Source organism: Stegostoma tigrinum, chromosome 23 (assembly GCF_030684315.1).
Source record: "Stegostoma tigrinum isolate sSteTig4 chromosome 23, sSteTig4.hap1, whole genome shotgun sequence".
In the NCBI taxonomy this organism is placed as follows: Eukaryota; Metazoa; Chordata; class Chondrichthyes; order Orectolobiformes; family Stegostomatidae; genus Stegostoma; species Stegostoma tigrinum.
In genome coordinates this window covers 25,419,087-25,443,121 of record NC_081376.1, presented here as the reverse complement: position 1 = coordinate 25,443,121, position 24,035 = coordinate 25,419,087, and the positions used below count along the sequence as shown (strand labels likewise).

Here is a 24,035-nt window from a genome sequence, read left to right as displayed (position 1 = left end):
AAATGCACTCCTGAACATTTAAATGCCTACTTGAAAAGGTGATCATGCACCCGGTGATACCACGGCTTGTAACACATGTATTTTCACAAAATATATCTGTGTAGATACAGGTGAGATAGACAGTGGACTTATGCCCAAGTTCAATGTGTTTGGAGCCAGGCAATTGTCACAATGGAGTGTCGACTTAGAATAAAAAGCAAACAGTTGAGGTTCATAGTATGCTATTTACTCGGATTGACAAAAGGTCTGAAATGGACTTTGGTGAATCAGTGCTAGATCCACTGTTATTCAATATTTGCATGGGCAGTTTAGACTCATAGGCTTGAAGCGTGGTTTCAGAACTGTTTTATAGACTATACCAAAGAGGGGTGTCCGATTAATAAAGATGAGTGCAAAAAAGAAGAGATGGAGAGTTATAGAATCCAAAAAAAAAATTTGTAGAATGATACCAGCACTGAAGGGTTGAACAAGTTGGGATTGTTCCTTCAGCCTTTTCTTTTCCGAGCAATGACCTGATGGAAGCCCTCATTTGAGAGTTCAGGAGGAACCTCTTTATCCAGAGAATGGTGAGACTGCAGAATTCTTTACCACAAGGGATACCTGCAATACCTGGTTAAAAGTAGAACCAAGAGGAGTGAATGAAGAAGAAAGGAATTGAAGAATAGATTGACAGACTGGATGTTAAGCATGAAAGAGACCCCTGTAGTATAAATGCCAACATAGAGCTGTTTGGCCAAATGGCTTTTGTGTGTGGCATAAGTATATGTAAACAGTAGGGGAAGCAACATTTGGCTCCCAATCTCAATATCTGCATCAATGCTTTCAAAGTGACGGAGCTTATCAGCAAGTAGAGAATGAATGGGAGCTGTTTCTTTCAGTCCTGCTGATTATTTTGATCATCTTGAGTGGAGGTCTGGTGTTTGAGTAGTTCTGGCTTCTCAGCTGAATAAGCGCTATATCCCATTTGTTTTTTGCAATGCATATAAAAGGAGCACTAACTATTGTGCTTATTTCTAATTCTGGAGGAAATTTATTTCTAATACAGTCACAACAATTTTTTGTTTGTCCTGTAATCTTTGATCTGCAGAGTTGGCTTAATATTGAATTAAAACACCACACTACTGATTAAAGGTACCTCGTATTTACAAGTCAGTAGTTCAGTTCATTGACTGACTACTGTGTAATCTTTCGAGATTGGTGTGGAACTTCCAGATTCTTTCAGGTTGCATAACAACCTGTATTGGACTACTTCAGTCTTCATCACTATTGTTGCCTTTGCTTCTAGGTGCTCATTACCCATAAGTCACATACACATTTCACTCCTTCCTGGTCCTACTTTTGTATGCATGCTCTGACTCCCCACATTGGTGATTTTTTTTTCTTGTATGCGCATGAACGTGCCTCGCCTCCCTCCCTCCCTTCAGAATCTTGCTTCCTTTCCTCAACTTTATCTACAAACACAGACCTGTATCCATTGCTTTCTCAACCTGCAAAGTTATTTTTGGATTTTGAAGCTCCATCTCTGACTCCCTCCTACTTACAATTGACCTGTTGTCTTTTGGTAATATCTACAAGTTTTCTTGTATGCTGATAATCTATCAACATTCCTCCTTCATGGAACCATTAACTTTATTGCTGTTGCTGCGCTTGCTAATTACCATCTGACAGAAGTAAGTTAATAGTTCAATTTTAACATTTTATGTGACTTCAGCCTAATTATTTTCTACTCAGCTGTGCTGATGATGTACTGGCTTCATATTTGGTCAACTGAGTTGACATCGTCACGCAGTGTGGTGACTGGTTTCAATTTCTATTTCAGATTAATTTATAACCTCTCATTTCATTTGCCAATGTAATTTTTACACCTACAAAATACTATTTCACCTGCTTTCGCCGTTTACAGACTTCAGTAATTCCAGAATTCTAGTTTGTGTCCTTCTGGAAGGAGTAATGTCTTTTCTCATCAATTTTCACGCAGTTTCTCTAAATCCTTGTAATGCACTGAAACCAATTCAACATTGCTTGTGCTGAAATTGACTTTTTTTTTTGCAGTTCTGTCCCATTTTATTTGGTTTAGTTTAGCTCTGTCTCTTGCCTCCTGAGTCATAAGGCTCCAGGCTCAAGTCTCGTTCCAGGAATTGAGTGGAGAAGTAGAATCTGATTCTCCATTACAGTACTAAGGGAATGCTGCGTTGTCAGGGCTGCTGCCCCATCTCTTTACTGGAATGAATGCAAAAGATCCATGGCACTATCTCACAAGAACTAGGGAGTTATTCCTGGTATTCTGCCAGCATTTATTCTTCAATAAGCATTTCATAAACATTGTCTGATGGTTTCACATTGTGGCATGTGGGAGTTCAATGACCGCATGTTGACTGCTACGCTTGGGGAGGCAATAGCCCAGTGATATCACAAGACTATTAATCCATAAACTCAGCTAATATTCTGGAACTGGGGTTCAGATCCTGCTGTAGCAGATAGTGGAATTTGAATTCCACTGAAGAATCTGGAAATAAGAGTCTAATGATGAACATGAAGCCATTGTCGATTGTCAGAAAAACCCACCTGTTCCACTAATGTCCTTTTTAGGGAAGGAAATCTGTCATCCTTGCCTGGTCTGGCCTAAACGTGACTGCAGACCATCAGCAACGTGGTTGAGTGTTCACCTACCTCTGGACAGTCAGGGATGGGCAACAAATGTGAGCCTAATGAGATGCCGACATCCCATAAGTGAATAAATTTTTCAAAAATCCTTACTGTACAACAGTGAATTGCACTTCAAAAGTTTGTCATTGGCTGCAAAACACTTTGAGATGTCTGGTTCTGAAGGGAGCCACATGAATGTAAGATTTTTGGCAATTTGAAACCCACACTATCATCCTCCAGCTGTAGTTTGCTCCTATATCATTAGATGGAGGTTTGAGCAGTGGGCTGCCTCATTGTCTACAATACTTTAAATACTGTAACTTTGCCTGTAGAATTGCCAATGTGCTCTTTTTTAAAAAAATCTTAGTACCCTGTCTTAGTGACTTTATTTAGTCTTCCCTTTTTCCATCCCCACTGTAAAAATCTGAAAGTGGCTGCCCTGTTTTTGGAAATTACTTAGCTGTGCTATCCACGCTGTTTGACCCAATTATGTGGTGAATGTGAATGTCCTCCATTTGATCAATGTTCGTCTTTCCATGTTCCAGTCTCAGTCCCTGTGTCCTTTTTATTCACTCTCTTTCAACTACCTGTGTAACCTATTCTTGAACATCATCATGGTCTAGCTTTCCATAGTTATCTCTAAGTTTCCTGTCATGTGTGCTACATCTTCTCCCCACCCCCCCCCGCCCCATTTCTTCTCTCTATACAAAGCATGCTGCAGCATTTCTTGAAGTTCAGCACACCAGATATGTGCACACTATTGTGTGTGGCTTGTGACAGATTTGATTTTGATTTATTGTTGATTGTGCCTATTTTAGGTACTGTCACTGAAGTAAATGCATGTTAAAAGAAAACACTGAGAAGTGCTAGCAAGTGTAGTTTATCCATTCATAAATTATATTTATCGTAATACTACTTGATTTTTCTTAAAAAAAATTGTTTAAGGATTTGTTTTCAGTAACTTGACTGACTTCTAATCAGACTTTAATTTGTTGTTGCATCTCGTGGAAAATGTGTTCAAGCACTGGTTCGAGTCAGAAATGTTGAATAATCTGATGTTGTTCAATTTCTTTGGATTGAGAGCACTTCAGTTCTGTACTTTTCCAAATAATAGGTACTAGAATTATTTCTGTCTCAGGTATTTGGAATAAAATCTATAAAATAATTACCATTTGTCTGTGAGATTGCATCCTGATTGTTGGAGCTCATTGTTTCAAATTCCGCCTTCTGTATCTTTGTATTTGAAGCACAAATGTTTTATTTCATCTTTCTTAAATTAACAGGAAACTATTTCCAGTACTCCCTCTTTTTGATTTCCATTAGGTAATTACGTTGCCTTTTGTAATTGGGTTGAAGGATGTGCCAAGAACTGAGCCTGAATTTGCCTGAGGTCTTCACAAGTGTGTCAGCGTATAAGGGGTTTGACATATTGGTGTTGATGGGATCCAGGAGTGTATTGATGTTGAGAGTTAATTTGATATGTGGAAAAGTTTACAGCCCCACTGTTTAATTTTACATCACATTTTGTTGAATGGTAAGATTGTGCAGTAAAATCTACAGCTGAAGCTACCTTAATCATTTGCTTGCTGAGGGTAATGTGAAATTGAATAGCAGATGAAAATAACATCTCTGATGAAGGGTCCAGGCCCGAAACGTCAGCTTTTGTGCTCCTGAGATGCTGCTTGGCCTGCTGTGTTCATCCAGCCTCTCACTTTGTTATCTTGAAAATAACCTGTCAGGCTTGGAATTGATTTTGAATTCTGTTCTCCATTGTCTCGCTAGTTAGAAAACTGTCATTCGGTTTAGTGAATTGTATTGACTTCCAGTTCAAAATAACTTGTTGAGGGGAGATCTCAAAAAGGTGGGCTGGATATTAATGGGTTTATATAATGTACAGAGAGGAAAGCTGTTCATTATCTGTTGGTACAGGGACTTTGAGCAAGAGATACAGGAGGGGACCATGAGAGTGCATTTTTATGCGGCAAGTGGTAATGATCTCAAGCTTGTTGCCTACAAGGGTAGTGTCGGCAGAGAAGAAACTGGATAGCATATGAATAAAATAAAGAACAGATTAAGTTGTTCTACAAATATCTGACATGAATTTGATGGGCTGAAAGACCTCCTGTGTCATATCACTGACTATAATCCGTTTGATCACCTTGTGCAAAATACTATCCCACTGAATGCAAGGGAATCTCCTTTTCAGGTAAATTACAGTCACTGTCTACCCCCATTTCTCTGATTCTGGGCTTGCATAAAAGATCAGCTCTGAGAGGTCGTCAACTTGAAATGTTACTGTTTCTGCCTTGACAGATGCTACCTCATGCAAGTATTTTTTATATTTTGTTTCAAGTTGCCAATATTTTATGTATGATCATGTGTTTAGAAGTGGGAAATGTGCAGATGCCCCAATGTGTCCGTCCTCTCTTTATTTACTCAGATTTTATCCCAGCTTCTTTTGCCACTCGTGTTACTAAGTCTGAACAATGGGCACTTTGTGCACAGAAGAACCACTGGATTATGCTCAGCAGGTCACGTTATTTCCCCATGCCCTGGCTCTACCCAAATTTTGTTCCTTGTGTGCATGTTGGGGCTACAATTCCAGTGTGTTTACAGTTAAACCAGTTGAAGCCAGGCTCAAATTTTGACTTTTCCATACCTTTTATTCTCAGACATATTGCTGAAAAGTATTTTTGCCAGTTGAGGTATAGCAAGTGGAGGAGTAAGTGCTTTTCTTCCTGGACGGGGAGGGTATTTTAATATCTTTATGAAGTTGCTGAGAGGCAAAATTTTGGACTGGGGCCTGATTCCTGTCACCAGTGAGCATGTTGGGGAACCAACCCACTGTAGACCATATCAGCATCTACAAATGGCTAACTCCCAGTGCCTGTTGCTATTAATGTTAATGGAAGCTTGCCCTCAATGTAACAGTCTCATGACTTTGCCAGAAGAGCAACACTTGGAACAAACGGACTGTCTTTTCTTTATTCTGCACAGCAGAAACATCTGTCACCAAAAGTGACCCCCTTATCCATTCAAGGATGTGTCAGCAGCTTTGTGTGGTAAACAGTGGTAAAAAATTAACTAACTGCTCAGGCTTTATTGTCGGACCAGTACTCCTTTTTGAGCAACAGTCCCCCAATATGGAAGTTTCTGCTAACTGCAATGTGCCAAGTGAGTCTAATCTCAATTTCTGTCTGCAGCTTTCTTACATTGTTTGTATTGCTTTTCTTTGGTCAAACTGAACTCCGAACGTGCATACACTTTTTTCCAAAAGCTACATGTTGCAAAATGAAAGGAAGCTAGATGAAGCGAACGAGTTGTTGGGAGGGTGAGTTGGTACCGGTCTAAATTGAAGGGAAGAATTTTGAACTCCTTGTCCAGTTGTTGTGTATCTCCAAACAATCTGAAGTTGTTTAAATATTTGCTCCAGTAAGTTATCCTTGCAATATTTTTAATTATAACTTCTTAATTCATAGAATCTCTACAGTATGGAAACAGGCCCTTTGGCCCAACAAGTCCACATCAACCCTCAGAGCATCCCACCCAGACTCATCCCTCTAATCTACACATCCCTGAACACACTGAGCAATTTAGCATGGCCAATCCACCTTGCCTGCGCATCTTTGACAGTGGGAGGAAACCCGCGCAGACACGGGGAGAATGTGCAAACTCAGCACAGACAGTTGTCCAAGGGTAGAATTGAACCTGGGTCCCTGATGCTGTGAGGCATCAGTGCTAACCACTGAGCCACAATGTCACCCTCTAATATGTTGGCAGTTCTCGTCGTTCTAGAATTCGTGTGTTCTGCTTTCCCAAGAGGCTATATGACACCCTTTGTGTTACAATATATTAGGAATTTCAGTTCCTCATGGATAAATATATTCCCCAATGTGTCCCATCTTGTTTGTATATGTTGTCCAGTTGAATGCGTGAAGAATGGTCACTTGTTTGAGATAACATGGTGTTGCTGCAAAACAGCATTCTAAGATTGTGGGGAGTGCTGTTGTAAAATGTACTTGTTCTGAAATTTTGTTAGCCTGTAAAATTAAACCTAATTGTGATAATTCCAATAATTTCAAAAATGAGCAAAACAGTAAAATTTCTGATCATTCTGAAAGCCTGTTTTTGCTAGCTTATTCAGTTTTTGCTGTTTTTGAACAGGTTGTATTGCTGTTAGTAAGGCAGGTTAACAGTAATCTGCAGTTATGTTATACTCTGCACAGGAAAAGTGGCATTTCAGTGCCAGCTGAGCATGTTTGTTTACAAGCCCCAAAAAACACAGTCTGTCTTGAAAATGAAAAATGATTCAAATCGTATAATCTTTCTTCAAGGCCATGTACTATTTGCAGTACTATGCTTTTACAGCAATTCTGCAGTGATGTTGCTTTAAATTTTCTGTCAAAATTTAACACGTTACTGTGAGATAATTAGCTAAGGGCTTGCCAATTTCTTGGAATTTTTTGACTTCCTACAATATTTGTCTGGCTCATATTGCCGTAGACTTATGTGAAAAAGGTGCAAGTCCTAAAGTTAATGTTTCTGGAAAAGGAACAAAACTTCCAGTTCAGGAATCACAGAAGCAAAGCAGATGCTATTTTTCATCTACCTTTTATTTCCTGATCAATCACATTTTGAACATTTTAGAATTAAGCTGTTGTCTTGTACCTCTTGCTATTTTATAATAGTAAATCATGTTAAGTGCAGTCAAACACAGTGTTCTTGCAACCCTTAGATTTAGGGCCTTGATGCACTGTAGTTATTTGAGTTGTGACTTGTGCTTAAATTGATGAAAGTGCATATTTTGTTCTGAAATAGGTTCAGACCATATTGCAAGCAATGACTGAGATTTGATAGGGTTGTATAAGCCTAGTGTATAATTTTTGATGGGCTGTGTTATTCTGCAATATACCATAGCTTTGTTTGAATGACAAACATTTAAAACATTCTGTGCTAACACGCTTAACATGAAAATTCTTTGAAACTTAGTGGTTGACAGTATATCAGGAATCTTGAGTGCACATGCTGATTTCTCACCATTTGGGGTCCAGATTCATGCCATCTTACTATAGGCTGTGAAATATAAAATTTTACATCTTTTGTAAAATGAGTTTACTCATCTGTTGTGCTCATTTATTTGGGCTGATTCCTGTATATAGTGCTTCTGTATTGACATCCATTGTTTTCTTCCCATGGAACACCTTTTTTCAACAGATTACTGCTAAGCAGTAATCAAGGAGGTCAAATACAACTTTTTCAAAAATTACTTGTTTTTTTTCTTTTCATTATAATGTCACCCCTCTCAAAAAATATGATGCCCCCAAACCACCACTTACAACTACCATCGCACCCTTCCTTTCTTTTCTGTTTTTCAAAATGCCTCCTGAAACTGTATCTCATCTTTTCCAGTATTCTGTTTGAAACCTTGTCACAATATCAAGATAGCTTTTAGCAAAGTTGATTATCCTGTGCGACAGTACCTTTGGCAAATCAAGTCTCCTCATCCTTCAGGACTTCTCTGCAGTATTTGACAAGGTGATAATGCTATTAAAGCATTAACTCATCTGGGTAACAGATGGATAGACTGCATTTGCCAGGTTTCAGTCCAGCTGTTGAGTTATAGAAAATCACCTCTTTATTCCCACTCTCGCATCATTTCCCCTGTTCTCATGAAAATAATGTCCCACTACATCAGTGAGATAAATGACCAGGTGATCTCTTTTGGTAATAAAATGTAAGGCAGAAGTTTTATCCCTGCTGTAGTGATTGGAATGAGGTCAGTCAGGTGGATCTCAGAATATGAGATGCCTGATTTAACCAAGTTAACAGCCCCAATCAGGGACCCCTGCCAAACAGGAGTTATTTCACATGCCATTAGAACAACGTCCCTGTTCTTTGCCATTTAGTACTACAGGTCTGTTAAAACTTACATAATTGGTAGACAGGCTTTCGTTGAATGTCTTTTCTGAAAGATGGTACCTAGTGCTGCGCTTCTTTGTTTTAGATTACGTCCTTGCGTCCCCAGTGTGGTGCTTGAACCTGCAGTGTTCGAAGTGGAGATTTTGCCATCCTCCACTTCTAACACCATTCAAATTTGAACCTGAAAACATGTTTTATTTTAAAATGTGAGTATACACTCCTTTTTCACATTCTACTTGACATTTAGGAAGTTTGAATGCTTATTTGCACTTTGCTACAGACTCTGAGCTGGTCCTCTCTTACATAGTTTTTTTTATGATAACATCTAATTAGTATCTCTGATTTTAACAATTTATTGCTGCGCTGTTTTAAAATGTACCCTGAGAAGTGCTTCATTGTTGTGCAATCTGCAGCAGTACTACTTGTTTATCACCAGAGGGCATAGCAAGTGTGTACATTGAAGTTGATCCCGAGTAAGATCATATCTGTTTGCATTTTTCAAATAACTTTTATTATTTTTATCAAAGGCACAAGTGTAAGAGGAAAATAATAATAAAGTCTTAGATTGGTGATGAGCCTGTCGCAAAGATGGGCTCTCACTCTTACTTTCCCTCAATTAAACCATGACCTCTATTGACTTGTGCTGCTTGCACAGGTACTCAGAGACACTAGTATGGAAACGAAGTAGTAGGAATTATTTGTTACTCATTGCTTTACAACCATAACTGCATGTTATGTAAATTTATTGTAAAGTGTTTAGAAATAGTCATCTATTAATGACTTGAATGAAGCATGTGGTTTCATATTTTCTGATTATCTAAAAATGAGTGAGAAGGCAAGTTGTAAGGAGGGCACAAGGACTCTGCATAGAGACACCAATGGGTCATGTGTGGTGTCAAAAATTTGGCAGATGGAGTATAAAGTGAGAAAATTTGTTTTCCACTTTGAAAAGAAGAGAATACGTTGAGGTAGAAGGGGAAAAAAAAAATCAGAATGCTGAGGTACAAAAAGATGTACATGAAACACTTCTTGCCAAGGATGTACAGTAAGTAATTAGGAAGGCAAATGAAAGGTTGGCCTGCCTTTCAAGGGGATGCAGTATAAAAGTAGATAAGCCTTGCTACAGCGCTATAGAGCATTGGTGAGACTGCATCTAGACTCCGCTGACAGTTTTGTTCTCCTTAAGGAGGGGTATACCTGGGCTTTGGTACAATTCAGAAGGTTCACTAAGTTGATTTCTGGGTTGCAGGAGTTATCTATAAGGAAGAAGTTGAGCAGTTGGACTGATGCTCGTTGGGGTTTAGGAGAATAAGTGGTGGCTTTATCAAAGCAGGTAAGATTCCGAGATGCTAAGAGGATGTTTTATTTGTGTGAAATGTAAAACTACCATGCTCAGTTTCTGAATAAGCAATCTCCTGTTTAAGGTTGAGATAGGGAATTTCATCTCTAAAGGCAATGGTTTTCTCTTCCACTGAGAGAAGTGGAGGATGGTTCAAGGAAAGCTTCCAAGACTGAGTTGGACTGAATTATGATGTTTGAAGGCTGTGAGAGGCAGACAGGAAAGTGGAGCTGAGGCTGCAGTCATATTCACCATGGTATTATTCAATGACATAGCAGACTAGAGTGGTGGGGGGGAAAGGCCAATTTCTCTCATTTTGGACCCAAAACTGCAGATGCTGGAAGAATACAGAGTCAGAACAGGAGGCTGGAAGAATACAGAAAGCCAGGCAGCATCTGGAGGAAGACCTGAAGAAGGGTAATACTCAAAACATTGACTGCTCCATTCCTCTAGATGCTTGCTGTGTTCTTCAATTTCTCTCATTACCTGTGTATATGTTGGCATGCCCACCTACCCCAAGGTGCTTTGGCGTATCTTGATTCAAAAGCTGTATAGGGTGAACTGTTCAATCCTGCACTTCTAACTAATTCCATACCAGATTATCAGAACCCCAAGTGTTTATTTGAAATTCGATCTTTTTTGCTTATGTTCAGATTTATTCCCTGCCCCCAATTGTGGTTTTTGTGGTACAGAGACTGATAATAGCAAAGAAATTATGCCACCCTCTCTCACCTAGGTTTCCTTTCTACTACTAAAGATAAAAATGTGACCTTCCTGATTGAAAGTAGAGTAGGTTAAAGTTACAGATTTGATTTGGAGATGGTTCATGTGAAAATAAGATTTTTCCCCCCATAGTGTATCATTTGTACACCTAATGCTGGCATAGCATTAGCATTTATAGCTTTAATTCAACCTAAAGAACATGGACAACCTCAGATACAGAATTTGTGTCCTTTTTCAGTTGAAACCTAGTTTTGAATGCTTGAAATATCTAGTATATGGCTCCTGTTTTAATTTTGCACAAATCTTTAGCTATAAGAGTTGATCTTTAATGTCATGTGTCTGAGTTTGACAACAGTCCAGGTTTAAACTTATCATTTATTGTACTTCTCTCAAATTTTGTAGTTTTATTCAAACATGTTGAAATCATGAGCACTATTTGTGTGTGATTGACAAAGGAGAGCCTGTAGAAAAGCCCTTGCCTTTCAGTTTAATCCACTTACTCCAGCCTTGAGATTGAGTACCAACAAAATCTCACATAGTGGATAAATTGCAGCACAAAATAGAAACAAATTGTACTGGTAAAGGTAGGATTCCTGATTCCTAAGGCTCATTACTTTCACTTTGTCTTAAGAGAATTGGTTGGGGATAACAGCATTAAATTATGAAGGCCAGGTTTGTTAAGTTTGTGGTTTAAGGCGAAGTCTGGTCTCTGTTCCGTTGCTTCGAGGCCAGATGTGAGATCTCAAATTTGGATGGCAGAATGAGCTGTTGAAATATAGCCTCTATTCAAATTCTGGCTAAGTCATATTGTTTGAATTCACTAGAAGAAAGCCGTGAGAGGTCCCCAACTGGAGAGTTCTAAGCTATTGGAGTCAGGATATCTCGCAATTCTAATTATATAAAAGCAAGTGAAGGTGGGTAACATATTATTTGCACACCAACATGCTCATCAGACTGTAGAAATATGAAGTGGAGCAGTAATTAGTTTCAGTGATTCAAGCACGTAACAGCTAAACAGATTGGCTGTTTCTGTTTAAGTAGGGGGTGGGGGGTGTGGGTGAAGCACAGGAATGTATATGTTGTGCACACAAAAATGAACATCTTGTGGCATCTATACACAGCACTTTTAAAGGTAATAATGCAAGTTAAAAAGACTGTAGAAGCACATAAGATGCTTGTCTATCAATAGAAGGACAAAATGCGTAATCAAGAATGTTATGCTAAATTTTCATAAAACTCTTGAGCTTCACCTGAGGAGTTGCACCTAATCCTCTGCACAATGCATTTTAGGAGGGGTTACATCAATGCCTTGGAGAGGTTGCGGAAGATACTGGAATGATATGAGGCCTGTAAGGCTTAAGTTACAAGGGTAGATAGGAAAACCTGGGGATTTCCTTGAAATACATTAGAATCAGAGGAGATTTGATAGAGCTCAAAATCATCAAGATATTGATAGAATAAATAATGAGAATCTGTTTCCGTTGGCTGAAGCCAGTGACCCATCGATGGATTTGGGTTCTGGGTTACTTGGTGCCATCGTATTCAACAAGTTGAAGTTTAAAATAAACTGGAGGCCGTGAATTTTAGATTATTGACGCACAAATCGAGCAGTAACTTTCTAGCAGCGCAGCACAGCACGTTATAATTTTTGTGAGAAGGTCCAGATGCAGATTCAACATTGACATTGAAAAGGAAGCTGATGAATACTTTGTTTTAACAGTTCGTTTGAAGAAAGTGGACTTTGCTGACTGGGCAGGCATTTATGCTAAAGGTATTAGGGGAAGAAGAGCAGTGCTCAACATTCTGTGATTAAAGGATATAATATTCTGGAGAGGCATTTTTCAAAGACTCAAAAAAAAGCCCAAGTAGGGACAGTCAGCATAGTTTTGTGCAACGCATGTCATGTCTTACTAACTTGATTACCCTTTGTCACTTCTTCAAAATTCAACGAAGGTAAAGCAGTGATTTTTGTCTATGTGGATTTTATAAAGCTCTCAACAAGATAGATTTAGCTTATCCAGAAGATTAAGATACATGGGGCCAAAGTGACTTGGCCGTTTGGATTCAGAATTGGTTTGCCCATAGAAGGCAGAGGTAGTGGTGGAAATGTTTTTCTGACTGCAGGTCTGTGACTAGTGTTCTACAGGGATCCGTCCTGGGAACTCTGTTTGTGATATGTGTATGACTTGGATGAAAATGTAGACAGGTTGGTTGGTAAATTTGCCAACAACAACGGTTGGTAAAATTGTGGATGCTATAGAACGTTGTCAAAGGATACAGTCGGATTGAAAAAAGTCAGTTGCAGATACGGGTGAAGAGATGGCAAATGGAGTCTAAACTGACTAAGCGAGAGCTACTACACTTTGGAAGGACAAATTTTAAAGAAAAGCATACAGTTAATGTCAGGGCCCTGAACAGCATCAATATACGAGGAGATCTGGGGGTACCAATCCCTAGCACCCTGAAAGTGGTCACGTAAGTAGGGTGATGTTTTTAAAAAAGAAAAGCGTTTGGCATGCTTGCCCTTTTTGGTCAGGGCGTTGAATATAAGTCAGGAAGTCATGTCACAGCCTCTTGTAACTTTGGTTAGGCTGCACTTAGAGTATTGCGTTCAATTCCGGTCATCACATTACAGGAAGGATGTGAAGGCTTTGAAGCGGGTGCAGAAAAGGTTTACAAGGATGCCATAAGGAGAGACTAGGAAAACTTGGGTTGTTTTCCCTGCAGCGACAGGCTGAGGGGAGACTCGGTAGAAGTCTCTAAAACTCAGATTCGTAGGGTGTGACGGTCAGAATCTCTTTCATTTTTCTCATGTCCTATACTAGGGGGCTTGCATTTAAGATGAGAGGGAGAAAATTCAAAGGAGATGGTGGCAAATTCTTTACAGTGGTAGGAGTCTGGAGTGTATTGCCAGGGATGGTGGTTTGAGAAACTTTTAGATAAGCACATGAATATACGAGGAATGGGGAGATATGGACAAAGGGCAGGCAGAAGGGATTAGTTGAATTTAGCGTTGTGTTTGGCTCAACCCATAGGCTGTGCTGTTTTGGTTCCCCTCTGAACAAGCTGCATTGCTACATTCATATTTCTACCATTCATAGTTTCCATGCTGGAATTTATATCATTTGCATGATCCTGCAAGATATCTGTGAAAAACAAGTGTTTTTTTCAGGTTGACAGCCTTGATAATTCAGTTAATGAGGCTGTTCTTGAGCCCATCTGATTTCTCCTTTGTTCTGTTCCATTTTATTGTTAAAGATCCAATTTTGGTATTCCTCATTTGTTTACCACAGCTGGTCTGACGAGCACAACTGACTATGTACCAGCATGTTCTCACTGGTGATTTCACTGATGACTGCCCACTTGCTAATTTTTTTCTTCTTATTTGATTGTGGGGCTTCATTTGTGCAGATAAAACTCCACATCTTACTGAATATGATGGCAGTAACTTATCAGAGTGCTGTGCTTTTTGCCACAAGTTGAGGTGCACAATTTTAGGAGGGGCAATAGTTCTTTTGGATCTCTCCTAATTTTCTCTCTGTCCTCTGGCAAGAGATGCATCTTCACCTTGTTCACATTGTGCACATGACCTCCTGCAAGACTGTCGTAGGTTGTGGCTCTTTATAGTAAAAGATGCAGTGACATCTTAAATTAGCAACAAATATAGGTTTGTAGCTGCCTTTCTCCTAGCATGCATACCATTGAAATGGGTTCATTTTCTGTATTACCTGACGTGACTGCTCAGGTGTCAGACTCTCCAGTTGGGTTTGTTGTCTGAAGGAGGGTCTCCCAAACACTACCCTAACCCCAGCATAGTCACACAATCAGATTTCAGAATCATCGTCGTCGAGTTTCGCTGGATCAAGTTAGCAGCTGCAAACCCCCTTCTAAATCATTGCATTTTTGATGGCCATCAAAGCATATTTGGTATTGAGGCCTGATTCCTGCTCCAAAAAAGCTCTTGGAAAAAGTAGGATTTTGATCTAAGATAACATGGTGTGAAGCTGGATGAAGACAGCAGGCCAAGCAGCATCAGTGGAACAGGAATGTGCTTCTGAGACTTTATAAAGCTCTAGTTAGGCACCATTTAGAATACTGAGTCCAATTTTGGGCTCCACACCTCAGGAAGGACATACTGACGCTGGAGCGTGTCCAGCAGAGATTCACACGGATGATCCCTGGAACGGTAGGTTTAATGTACGATGAACGGCTGAGGATGCTGGGATTGTATTCATTAGAGTTTAGAAAGTTGAGGGGAGATCTAATAGAAAATTATGATAATGTATGGCCGAGTAAGGGTGGACGCTGGGAAGTTGTATCCGTTAGGCGGGGAAACTAGGACCTGCGGGCACAGCCTTAGAATTAGAGGGGGTAAATTTAAAATGGAAATGAGGAGACATTTCTTCAGCCAGAGAGTGGTAGGCTTGTAAAATTCATTGCCACGGAGTGCAGTAGAGGCTGGGAGGTTAAATGTCTTCAATGCAGAGATAATAAATTCTTGATCTCACAAGGAATCAAGGGCTATGGGGAGAGTGCAGGGAAATGGAGTTGAAATGCCCATCAGCCATGATTAAATTGCGGAGTAGACTCAATGGGCCAAATGGCCTTACTTCCACTCCTATGTCTTATGGTCTTATGGAAAGCTGACGTTTCAGGTTGCAATGTGGGAGAAGGGAAGGGGATTCTGAAATAAATAGGGAGAGAGGGGAAGGCAGGTAGAAGTTGGGTAATGGAGAAGATAGGCTGACAGGAGACAGACTGGTCAAAGAAGCGGGGTTAGAGCCAGTGAAGGTGAATGTAGGTGGGGAGTTAAGGAGGGGATAGGTTGGTCCAGGGAGAACAGACAGTTCAAGGAGGCAGGACGAGGTTAGTGGGTAGGAGATGAGGCTCGAGGTGGGAGGAATGGTTAGGGAGACGGAGATGGGCTAGGCTGGTTTTGGGATGTGGTCGGGGGAGGGGGCTTTTGAAGCTTGTGAAGTCCACGTTGATACCCTTGGGCTGCAGGATTTGCAAGTGAAATGAGATCCTGTTCCTGCATCTTTCGGTGGTGTCAGTGTGGCAACACAGGAGGCCCAGGATGGACAATTCGCCTAAGGAGTTGTAATGGCTTGTGACTGGGAGGCGTAGTTGTTTGTTGCGAACTGAGCAAAGGTGTTCTGCAATCTGCTGTCAATACTCCCCCTCCTTCAATCCTACAGTTCTTGCAACGGGGTAACATTGTTTTTTTTCTCTTTCAAGCCATGCAAGTAGGCCAATGTGAAAAGATTTGGGAAGTATGGCTGATGGAGTGTGACAAAATCCTTGATTTGAATCACACCCTGAGAGTCCTTGGTCTCTGTATGAGTTCCTGTGCCTCATCCTGTGCTAAGGATGAATATGCAGAGATTGGGGGTGGAAAGCATCATTTTGAACTGTGATGCCTTCTTTGATAGAATACCTTGTTGATTCTCACTTTGTCGGTTGACGTCATTTAGTTTCCTCCAAGTTTCATACGTCTGCGGTGTCACAGATTTGCTAAAGTAGGTAGTTGAGAAAACTAAAAATGGAGCGGAAATAAGTATAATCCAGTTATGTAAACAAAGGCCTGTGTGGGTAAAACTGATGGAATTTTTCAGTGACTCTTAATCTGTTCTTTCTTTACAGTGATTATGCTGCAGATGAAATAACTCACTGCATTCGACCTCAAGATATCAGAGAGCGGAGGGCTGTTATAATACTACGAAAGTAAGAGCTTATCATTTTCTTTGAGCTGCACTTTTTAACGCCGATCATTGTGCTCTTCTGTTTGCTGAATTTGTTTTTACATGTTTGTCCCTCCTACATGTAATTGTTGAGAAATTTTCAAAAAACTGAATAACTAAAAGAATGAGATATGAAGCTAAAGAAGTTGGTTTTTCCACTAATGACAAGTTGAATTTTTTGTCCATAAGCTGTTTTTTTTTAAATTTAGGCTTACGGCCATAATCATGGCTTCAAATTCTGGAATTCTTTACTCAGTCTTTCACTCCTGGGGAGGAATAAAGTAAATGTAGTGGATGTTAGTCTGGATAGAAAGCCGGGGATGATCATTGCTCTCCATTTGATTAAAATGTCATTAGGAGACTCCTGAGTCAGTTGAAAACCTGCATCATCTCTCATTGGTATCAGACCCTTCACATTTGTCATCTGCTGTATTTTTTTTATTTCACACGTGAAATATGGGTCTTGCTGACTAGAACAATGTAAGACATAGGAGCAGAAGGAGGCCATTCAGCCCATTGTATCTACTGTACTATTTAATCACAGCTGAACTGATACTCTCTGACTCCACTTTCTTGTCTTTTTGCTGTAACGTTCTATTCCCTTCTGAGCAAAAGTACATCTTTCTCAGCCTTGCTTAGATTTAATGGCCCAGTCTCAACCCTCTACAGTAAAAAGAAAAATAGATTTGTCATTGTCAGGAAAAAGATCCTCCACATCTGTGTCTTGTGTAATACCACACTGAGATTATGCCCTCTGGCCCTAAACCCTCCCATAAAGGGAAACAGTCTCCACAACTACCCTGTTCTGAGAAAGGGTCACCTGGATCCAAAACATTAACTTTGATTTTTCCTCTCAGAGGCTGCTGAACTTGCTGAGCTTCGTCAGCAACTTCTGTGTTTTGTTCCACACCTTCCCTGCTGGTCCCTGAAGAATTTTGTATGTCTTCAATAATGTCAGCCTTCATTCGTCCATTTTCCCAATGAGGATGGGCCCAAGCTACTCGTACTGTTCTTATAAGATAGTCCCTCCATGGTCACCTGGAAACTTCAGCAAAGGTGCAGAGGAGATTTACCAGGCTGTTGCCTGGAATGGAGGGAAGGCCTTATGAGGAATGGTTGAGAGAGCTAGGGCTTTTCTGTTTAGAACGACGATGGATGAGAGGTGACTTGATAGAGGTGTACAAAATGACCAGAGGTATAGATGGTGTACAGCCAGAGACTTAAGGTGGAGGTGGCTGTTGCAGGGGAGCATAGCTTTAAAGTGATTGGAGATAGATACAGTGGAGACATCAGAGGTAGGTTCTCTACTCAGAATGGTCGGGGCATGGAATGCATTGCCGTAGAGGGTGGTGAAGTTGGCCTCAGGGGCATTTAAGTGGCAATTGGATAGGCATATGGATGATAGTATAAGGTAGGGTTGGAGGTTAGATAGACTTTAGGATTAGTATAAAAGTTTGGCACAACATCGTGTGCTGAAGGGCCTGTGCTGTTCTGTGTTCTATATCTGGCATCAGTTTAATGGACCTTCTCTGAACTCCAATCCCAATATATCTTTATTTAAATGAAAGGACACAAAACTGTTCAGTATTCCAGCTACCCCGATTGTGCTTTGTATAATTTTAGCAAAAACTTCCTAAAACTCGGTTCCCTTTGACGTAAAGGGCAATATTCCATTTGCTTTCCCTCTTACCTGCTGAACTTGACTGTTAGATTTTTGCTATCTGTGAGCAAGGACCCTAAATACTACATTTCTGTTTTTTGTCTATCTCCATTTAAATTATAATCAGCTTGTCTGTTCTTCCTGCCAAAGTGCATGACCTCACATTCCCCCATGTGATATTTCATTTGGCAAGTTTTTTTGCCCATTTGCTTGACTTTTCTAAATCTGTCTGCAGATTCTTCATGTCATCCTCACCACTTGCCTTCCCACTTATCTTTATGCATAACCTTCCATTTTTCCCACATTTATATTCCATCTGCCAAATTTATTCCAAGTCAGCCTGGTTTTGACTTGGAGGTAGTGCTGTTCCCATATTTGCTGCCCTCAGTCTTTTGTGGGGTAGAGGTCACTGATTTGAAACGTGCTGTTGAAGAGCATCGATGAGTTTTCACGGGGTATCTCGAGGTGATCTACACTGCTTCCAATGCGTTGGGTGATGGAGTGGGTGAATGTTGAAGTTGGTTGTTTGGATGCCATTTTCTTGCATTGTGTTGGATTTGTATGCATCAGGCAAGTGAAGAGTATTCCATCACACTCCTCCCGATTTGTGCCTTGTAGATGGTAGACTGGTTTTGGAGAGTGTGACAACGCTATGGCATTAAGAGATGTATTCTGCCCTGGTCTTTTCTCAATATGAAGAAATGTTGAGACAGATGCCAAACAATTTGCTCAAAGCCAGTAAAGTGAACAGCTTGTGAGGCTTTGTTTTGTTTTTTGACAAGTTGGAACATTAGAAACAGCCTGAATGGGTGAGGTCAAACTCCCACAAAACCAGGATTTTTAGTTTTTTTTAGTTTTCTGCAGTTGTTGGGGTTTGAAGCTGGATGTGGAAGCTCTTTTTTTGTCTCTGTTACAGTTAAAAGCTGGGGTTCTCTTTGTGCTGCTAGAATTGCACGTGAGACCATCTGGTTTACGGAATTTGCCTTTGCTAAGGATGTATTTATGTGGTGTTAACTATTGGAACAATCTGTGTGTGCGTGCGTGTGTGTGAACTGAAGCAATTGTTTCATTTTCATTTTGTCACAATTTTAACTGTAGCATAAAAGTAGTATGTTTTGCTTACTGTTGAGTCGTTTGACCAATTGTATTGCATCTGAAATGCAACACCTTGCACTTTTCTTGAAAATGAAAGGTTGGGATCTAGGCTGTCTTAATATATTTTGATGGGTTTGGTCTGATCTATAATGGAATCTGGTGGGTGCTAGCCTAGCCTCTGATCTGATCTTGCAGTCAGTGCCTGTGTGCCTGACCAGCTCAGTTTTTGCTTAATGGTAACTCCCAGGATGATGATGATGGTGAGAAATTAGTAATAATGCCATGGAAGGCAATGAGAAAATAATTTCTCCATTGAGATCTTGTGTGGCATTAATCTTACTTGCCACTTAACTCAAACCTGAATATTGTTCAAGTTTTACAGTATACTGACAAGGACTGTTTCAGGTATGAGGAATTATGAGTTGTGCTCATCACAATATGATCATGAGCAAACTTCCCTACTTCTGATTTTATAGAACATAATACAATGCAGCGCAGAACAGGCCCTTTGGCCCTTGGTTGCGCCGACCTGTGAACTAATCTAAACCCATCCCCTACACCATCCCATCATCATCCACATGCTTATCCAAGGACTGTTTAAATGCCCCTAATGTGGCTGAGTTAACTACATTGGCAGGCAGGGCATTCCACACCCTTACCACACTTGAGTAAAGAACCTGCCTGAAGCAGCTGAAGATATTTTGGCCTCGGGGACTGCTGCCCTGAAGAACTTGTACCCTGATGTCTTATTGTGGTGATTGGTTTCCAATAATTACACCAGCTTCCTTTGTGCTGCATATGATTCCAAATGGCAAGAGAATTTCCCCCAATTGGTACCAGTTTTGCATGGTTCTTAAATGCCCATTCTCTTCTAAATGCTGTCTGACTGCCAACAGGAGTCATGCTGAACTTTTCTGTGTAGTTCTGTCCATGTTTGGACCAAGGCTGTAATGAGATCAAGAGCTAAGATCCCCTTGGCAGAACCCAAACTGAATGTCATTTCAGCAGTTTACTGCTGAGCAAGAACCACCTGATAGCAGTCAATGAACCCTTACACCACTTTGCTGGTAGTAAATATACTGAAATGTGAATTGCCCTTGTTAGATTTATTCTGTTTTATGTGGACAGTATTCAGCAGATATTGTGTAATATTGCCTTGGTACATGCTCGTGTTACAGCCCTTGGCACCATTGGTGGGTCTTCAGATTGTTGCTTATTATAAGAGAACTAATTCATCAGCTGAACGAAGTGCAAAAGTTGGTAATCAGCTGGAAGTTACCTTGTTCATGTTTGATCTGATGACATGAGACTTGATGGGTCGAGGGCCAACATTAAAGACTCCCTCCCATACACCATTGTGCGCCTGGCTCTGGTCAATCAGTCCTGTCTGGTGGTAGGCCATCATCAGGCATGATAATGATGGCAGGGACCCAGCAATGAACATTGAACCATATATTAGACAATGTCAGGCTTACAATAGTCATGTGGGACAGCTCTTCCAGTTTTGGCACAAGTTCCTAGCTATTAGTAACAAAACTTTGCAAAGTTGATAATGCTGATTTTCTGTTGCCAAGTTTCATACTTAAGTGACCAATCAGTTTAATTCCTTTGTTTAGGTAGTATTATACAACAAACAAGTTGTCTTCTAAACCATTTCAGAGGGTTGTTTGAGTTAAGTGAGTGGGTACTTAAGCAATTGACTCTGATTTCTAGGTCACTATTAGATTATCTTGTGATTACAAGTTTATTAATTGAATTAAATTCTGCCAGATACCATAGCGGGATTTGAACCCATGTGTACCGAGCAATAACCTGGGCTTCTGGATTACTAGTCCAGTGATGTTACAGCCATGCCACCACCTTCCAACCATAAATGTCTCCACATGCACTCAAATATTGTGTGTCCAATGTGTTGTCTTAAGACCCAGTCCTAAACACCACCCTGGTGAGATTTGATGTTGAGAAGTTCTACACCAGTCATGTTCAGTTACAAAATTGTGTAATTTTGTTTTCTGTTGTTTCTGTACTTTGCTCCACAGAACAAGGACAGATGCCCCACGTTTGGAGTCAAAATCATTAACTAGCTCAGTGTTACCAGTTCACATGTCTAACAGACAGTCCAACAGTGACCGATACCAAGTGGTACTAAAACAGAAACGGTCTCATCGGAAGGCAGATCCAGATGCTGCGCACAGGTAAGCAAAAAAAGGGTTGTATAGCGAGTGAGTCACATGCTGGGGAATGTTCGAGACTTCTGTATTTTTTGAAGCTTCCCCACATGAAATGATGTGTGAATTCATTGCATGATATGTTCTTGATAGACAGTGTGGGTTGACTGGGTTGTATTATATTTGAGAACATCGTAAGACTGCCTTGAAATTCTCAATTGCCAGTCACATTTTTATGGCTAGTGAAACAAAGTAGCTGATTTACACTCTTGAGATAATAAAACTGCAGATGCAGGAGTAAGAGGTCAGTGCAGAGCTGGAGGAACACAGCAGGTCAGGCAGCATCAGAGGAGCAGGAAAGCTGATGTTTCGGGTCGGGATCCTTCAGAAATTTCTAAAGGGTCCTGACCCGAACGTCAGCTTTCCTGCTCCTCTGCTGCCTGGCCAGCTGTGTTCTTCCAGCTCCACAGTGTTATCTCTTTATAGTTGATTTGAACTCATTGGAATTCCTAATCAACAAAGAAAAGTATAACCATGTAATCTGTTTCATTGGAATTAGTTGAAGAGTTTTTAAAAAATTGAGTTGTGAAGAACTTATTGCTCCCTTTTGAAAAACACTGAAATCTTTCATGTCCCCAGTTTAGGAGAGAAGTGTCCTCTTTAACTCTGTATTTCAAGGGTACCACCTTTAAGTCAGAATGCAAGGAAGCGTCACCCTAGTTTGAGCTGTTGCAAAATGGTGCTTGAATCTACTGTGAAGATAGCCAGCCTCAACTGAGAGGGGGAACAATTTACTAGCTGATTTTTACAGATGTGCTACCCTGAAAAGATTACTGGCAGCTGAGTAGGAATGTTGGCTGAGTTGATTGAATTTGATTGTCAGATTCTGATAATGTAACAATCTTGTGTACATGAGACATGCATTGAAAATAAGCTAGACTTCACATAGATGTAAAAGATCCCATCAGGTCACCTGCAGGGAATAGTCAATTCATGACGTAAGTTATGAGACTAAACATGTCTTAAATATTTGAATCAGAGATGATGGGAACTGCAGATGCTGGAGATTCCAAGATAATAAAATGTGAGGCTGGACGAACACAGCAGGCCAAGCAGCATCTCAGGAGCACAAGCTTGGCCTGCTGTGTTCGTCCAGCCTCACATTTTATTATCTTAAATATTTGAATGCCTGTTTTATTGGGTTTTGATGTGGAATGTTAACTCAGGCCTTGTTTCTTTTTAAAGGCCAAGAATTTTAGAGATGGACAAAGAGGAGAATCGGCGATCTGTGATTTTGCCAAAGCACCGCAGGAGGAGTGACTGTGCTGCAGAAAATTACTGGAGAAAGACGCACGATTGTGTGGATGATGATGATGACGACGACGACGAGGGTGACGATGGTGGAGGAATAGATAGTCCAGTTCGAAAAGTTAAAATGCGCCGACACTGATTGGGAAGGGAAGAGAAAATGGAACATTAACTTGAAGGCTGATGGACAAAAATGCACTACTCAGTTCTACATGGGACAGCTCAACAGTAACTGCAAATTCAAAGAGGAAAATGTTTTTTAAAAAATGGAAAAAAAAGGATTTTATTGAACTATGAGGTTAGAAAACGGCAGGAGATTGCCATTAGTTTGCAGGCAGGTGGCCTCTGTGTTTCATTCTACCTTTGTTACTGGGTAATGTTGTATAGCCTATTTTCCCTTCTTTGTTTTATGTATTTAAAACCCAAAAAAACACGTACTTCTCTGTGCGTGTGAAAACAAAGTGTTTAAAAATATATTAATTAATTTTTCTTTTTAAAATGAGAAGCTACTTTTTTTTGTTGAAATGAGAAGCAGCCACTGTATCATGGTATCATGTGCTTCTTCAAACTTCAGCGCTTCCATTGTTAGGGTTGCAAAGTCCCTAGACTTACATTAGATATATTGTTGCTGAGGAACTCTTGCTGAGAAATTTGTTTCCGTATAGGGGAAGGAAGGACACACTTGTGTTGACTTGTAACAAAATTGTACAGTTCTGAAAAAGACAGTTTAAAATGTACGCAAATGATTAAAAAGTTATGTAAATGAAAATAGGTATTTTATGTAAAAAACAAAATAAAAAAAATCTTTTAATTTGGGTAACTGTCAAAAGGAGAGTTTGACTGTCTGCAGGGTCTTTGACCTTTGATGCTTACTTTATTTCTTGTACAAAAGCTGAATTTGATTAAATGCAAAGCACATCACTTTAACCTGTCTATGTCTAAATGTATTTTGAATTCTGAGTTGATTTTTAATTCAATGAATGGTATGTAAATTAGTTTTTTATCAACCTTTTCAAGGATATTCTGACACATCTGTTTTAGCAGGTGGGTCTTCAACCTTGTGTGTGTTGAACCGAAGCCTCCAGGCTCAAATGGTACACAAAGTATTCTAAAACTGACCCTCTTTGCTTAGACACTGAGGAAAATGATTATTTTGCTCCTGAGTGTTAGTTGCCTATTTTGTGCGGGGGGGGAAGCTTATAACACTGCTTGAGGACAAAATGAGAACTAACTGTAATCATTCTCAGTTGGATAACCATTGGTTGAGGACAAGTTTGGGTTTGCCATGATCCTCTTCATGGTTGATATTAAAGTTTTTTTTATTGGTATTGGTCAGTTGAATGGATCTCATCAACTCAAGGAAGAAGGGAAATTGAGATAAATCTGCTTAACCTCACGAGTATTTTTGCTGTATATTAACTGCTTCCTGGGAGTAT

At 40.1% G+C, this 24,035-nt stretch overlaps 1 protein-coding gene across 1 annotated transcript in view; it reads left to right on the top strand.

Moving 5' to 3' along the window:
* The window catches only part of alkbh5 (alkB homolog 5, RNA demethylase), a 32,269-nt gene extending 8,743 nt beyond the window's left edge, over positions 1-23,526 (top strand). The window contains exons 2-4 of the mRNA XM_048552176.2: positions 16,271-16,351; positions 21,163-21,318; positions 22,537-23,526. Coding sequence (XP_048408133.1) covers positions 16,271-16,351; positions 21,163-21,318; positions 22,537-22,741 — 442 coding nt within the window. The 3' untranslated portion in view covers positions 22,742-23,526. The remainder of the gene's footprint in view (positions 1-16,270; positions 16,352-21,162; positions 21,319-22,536) is intronic.
* Positions 23,527-24,035: the final 509 nt, after the last annotated feature.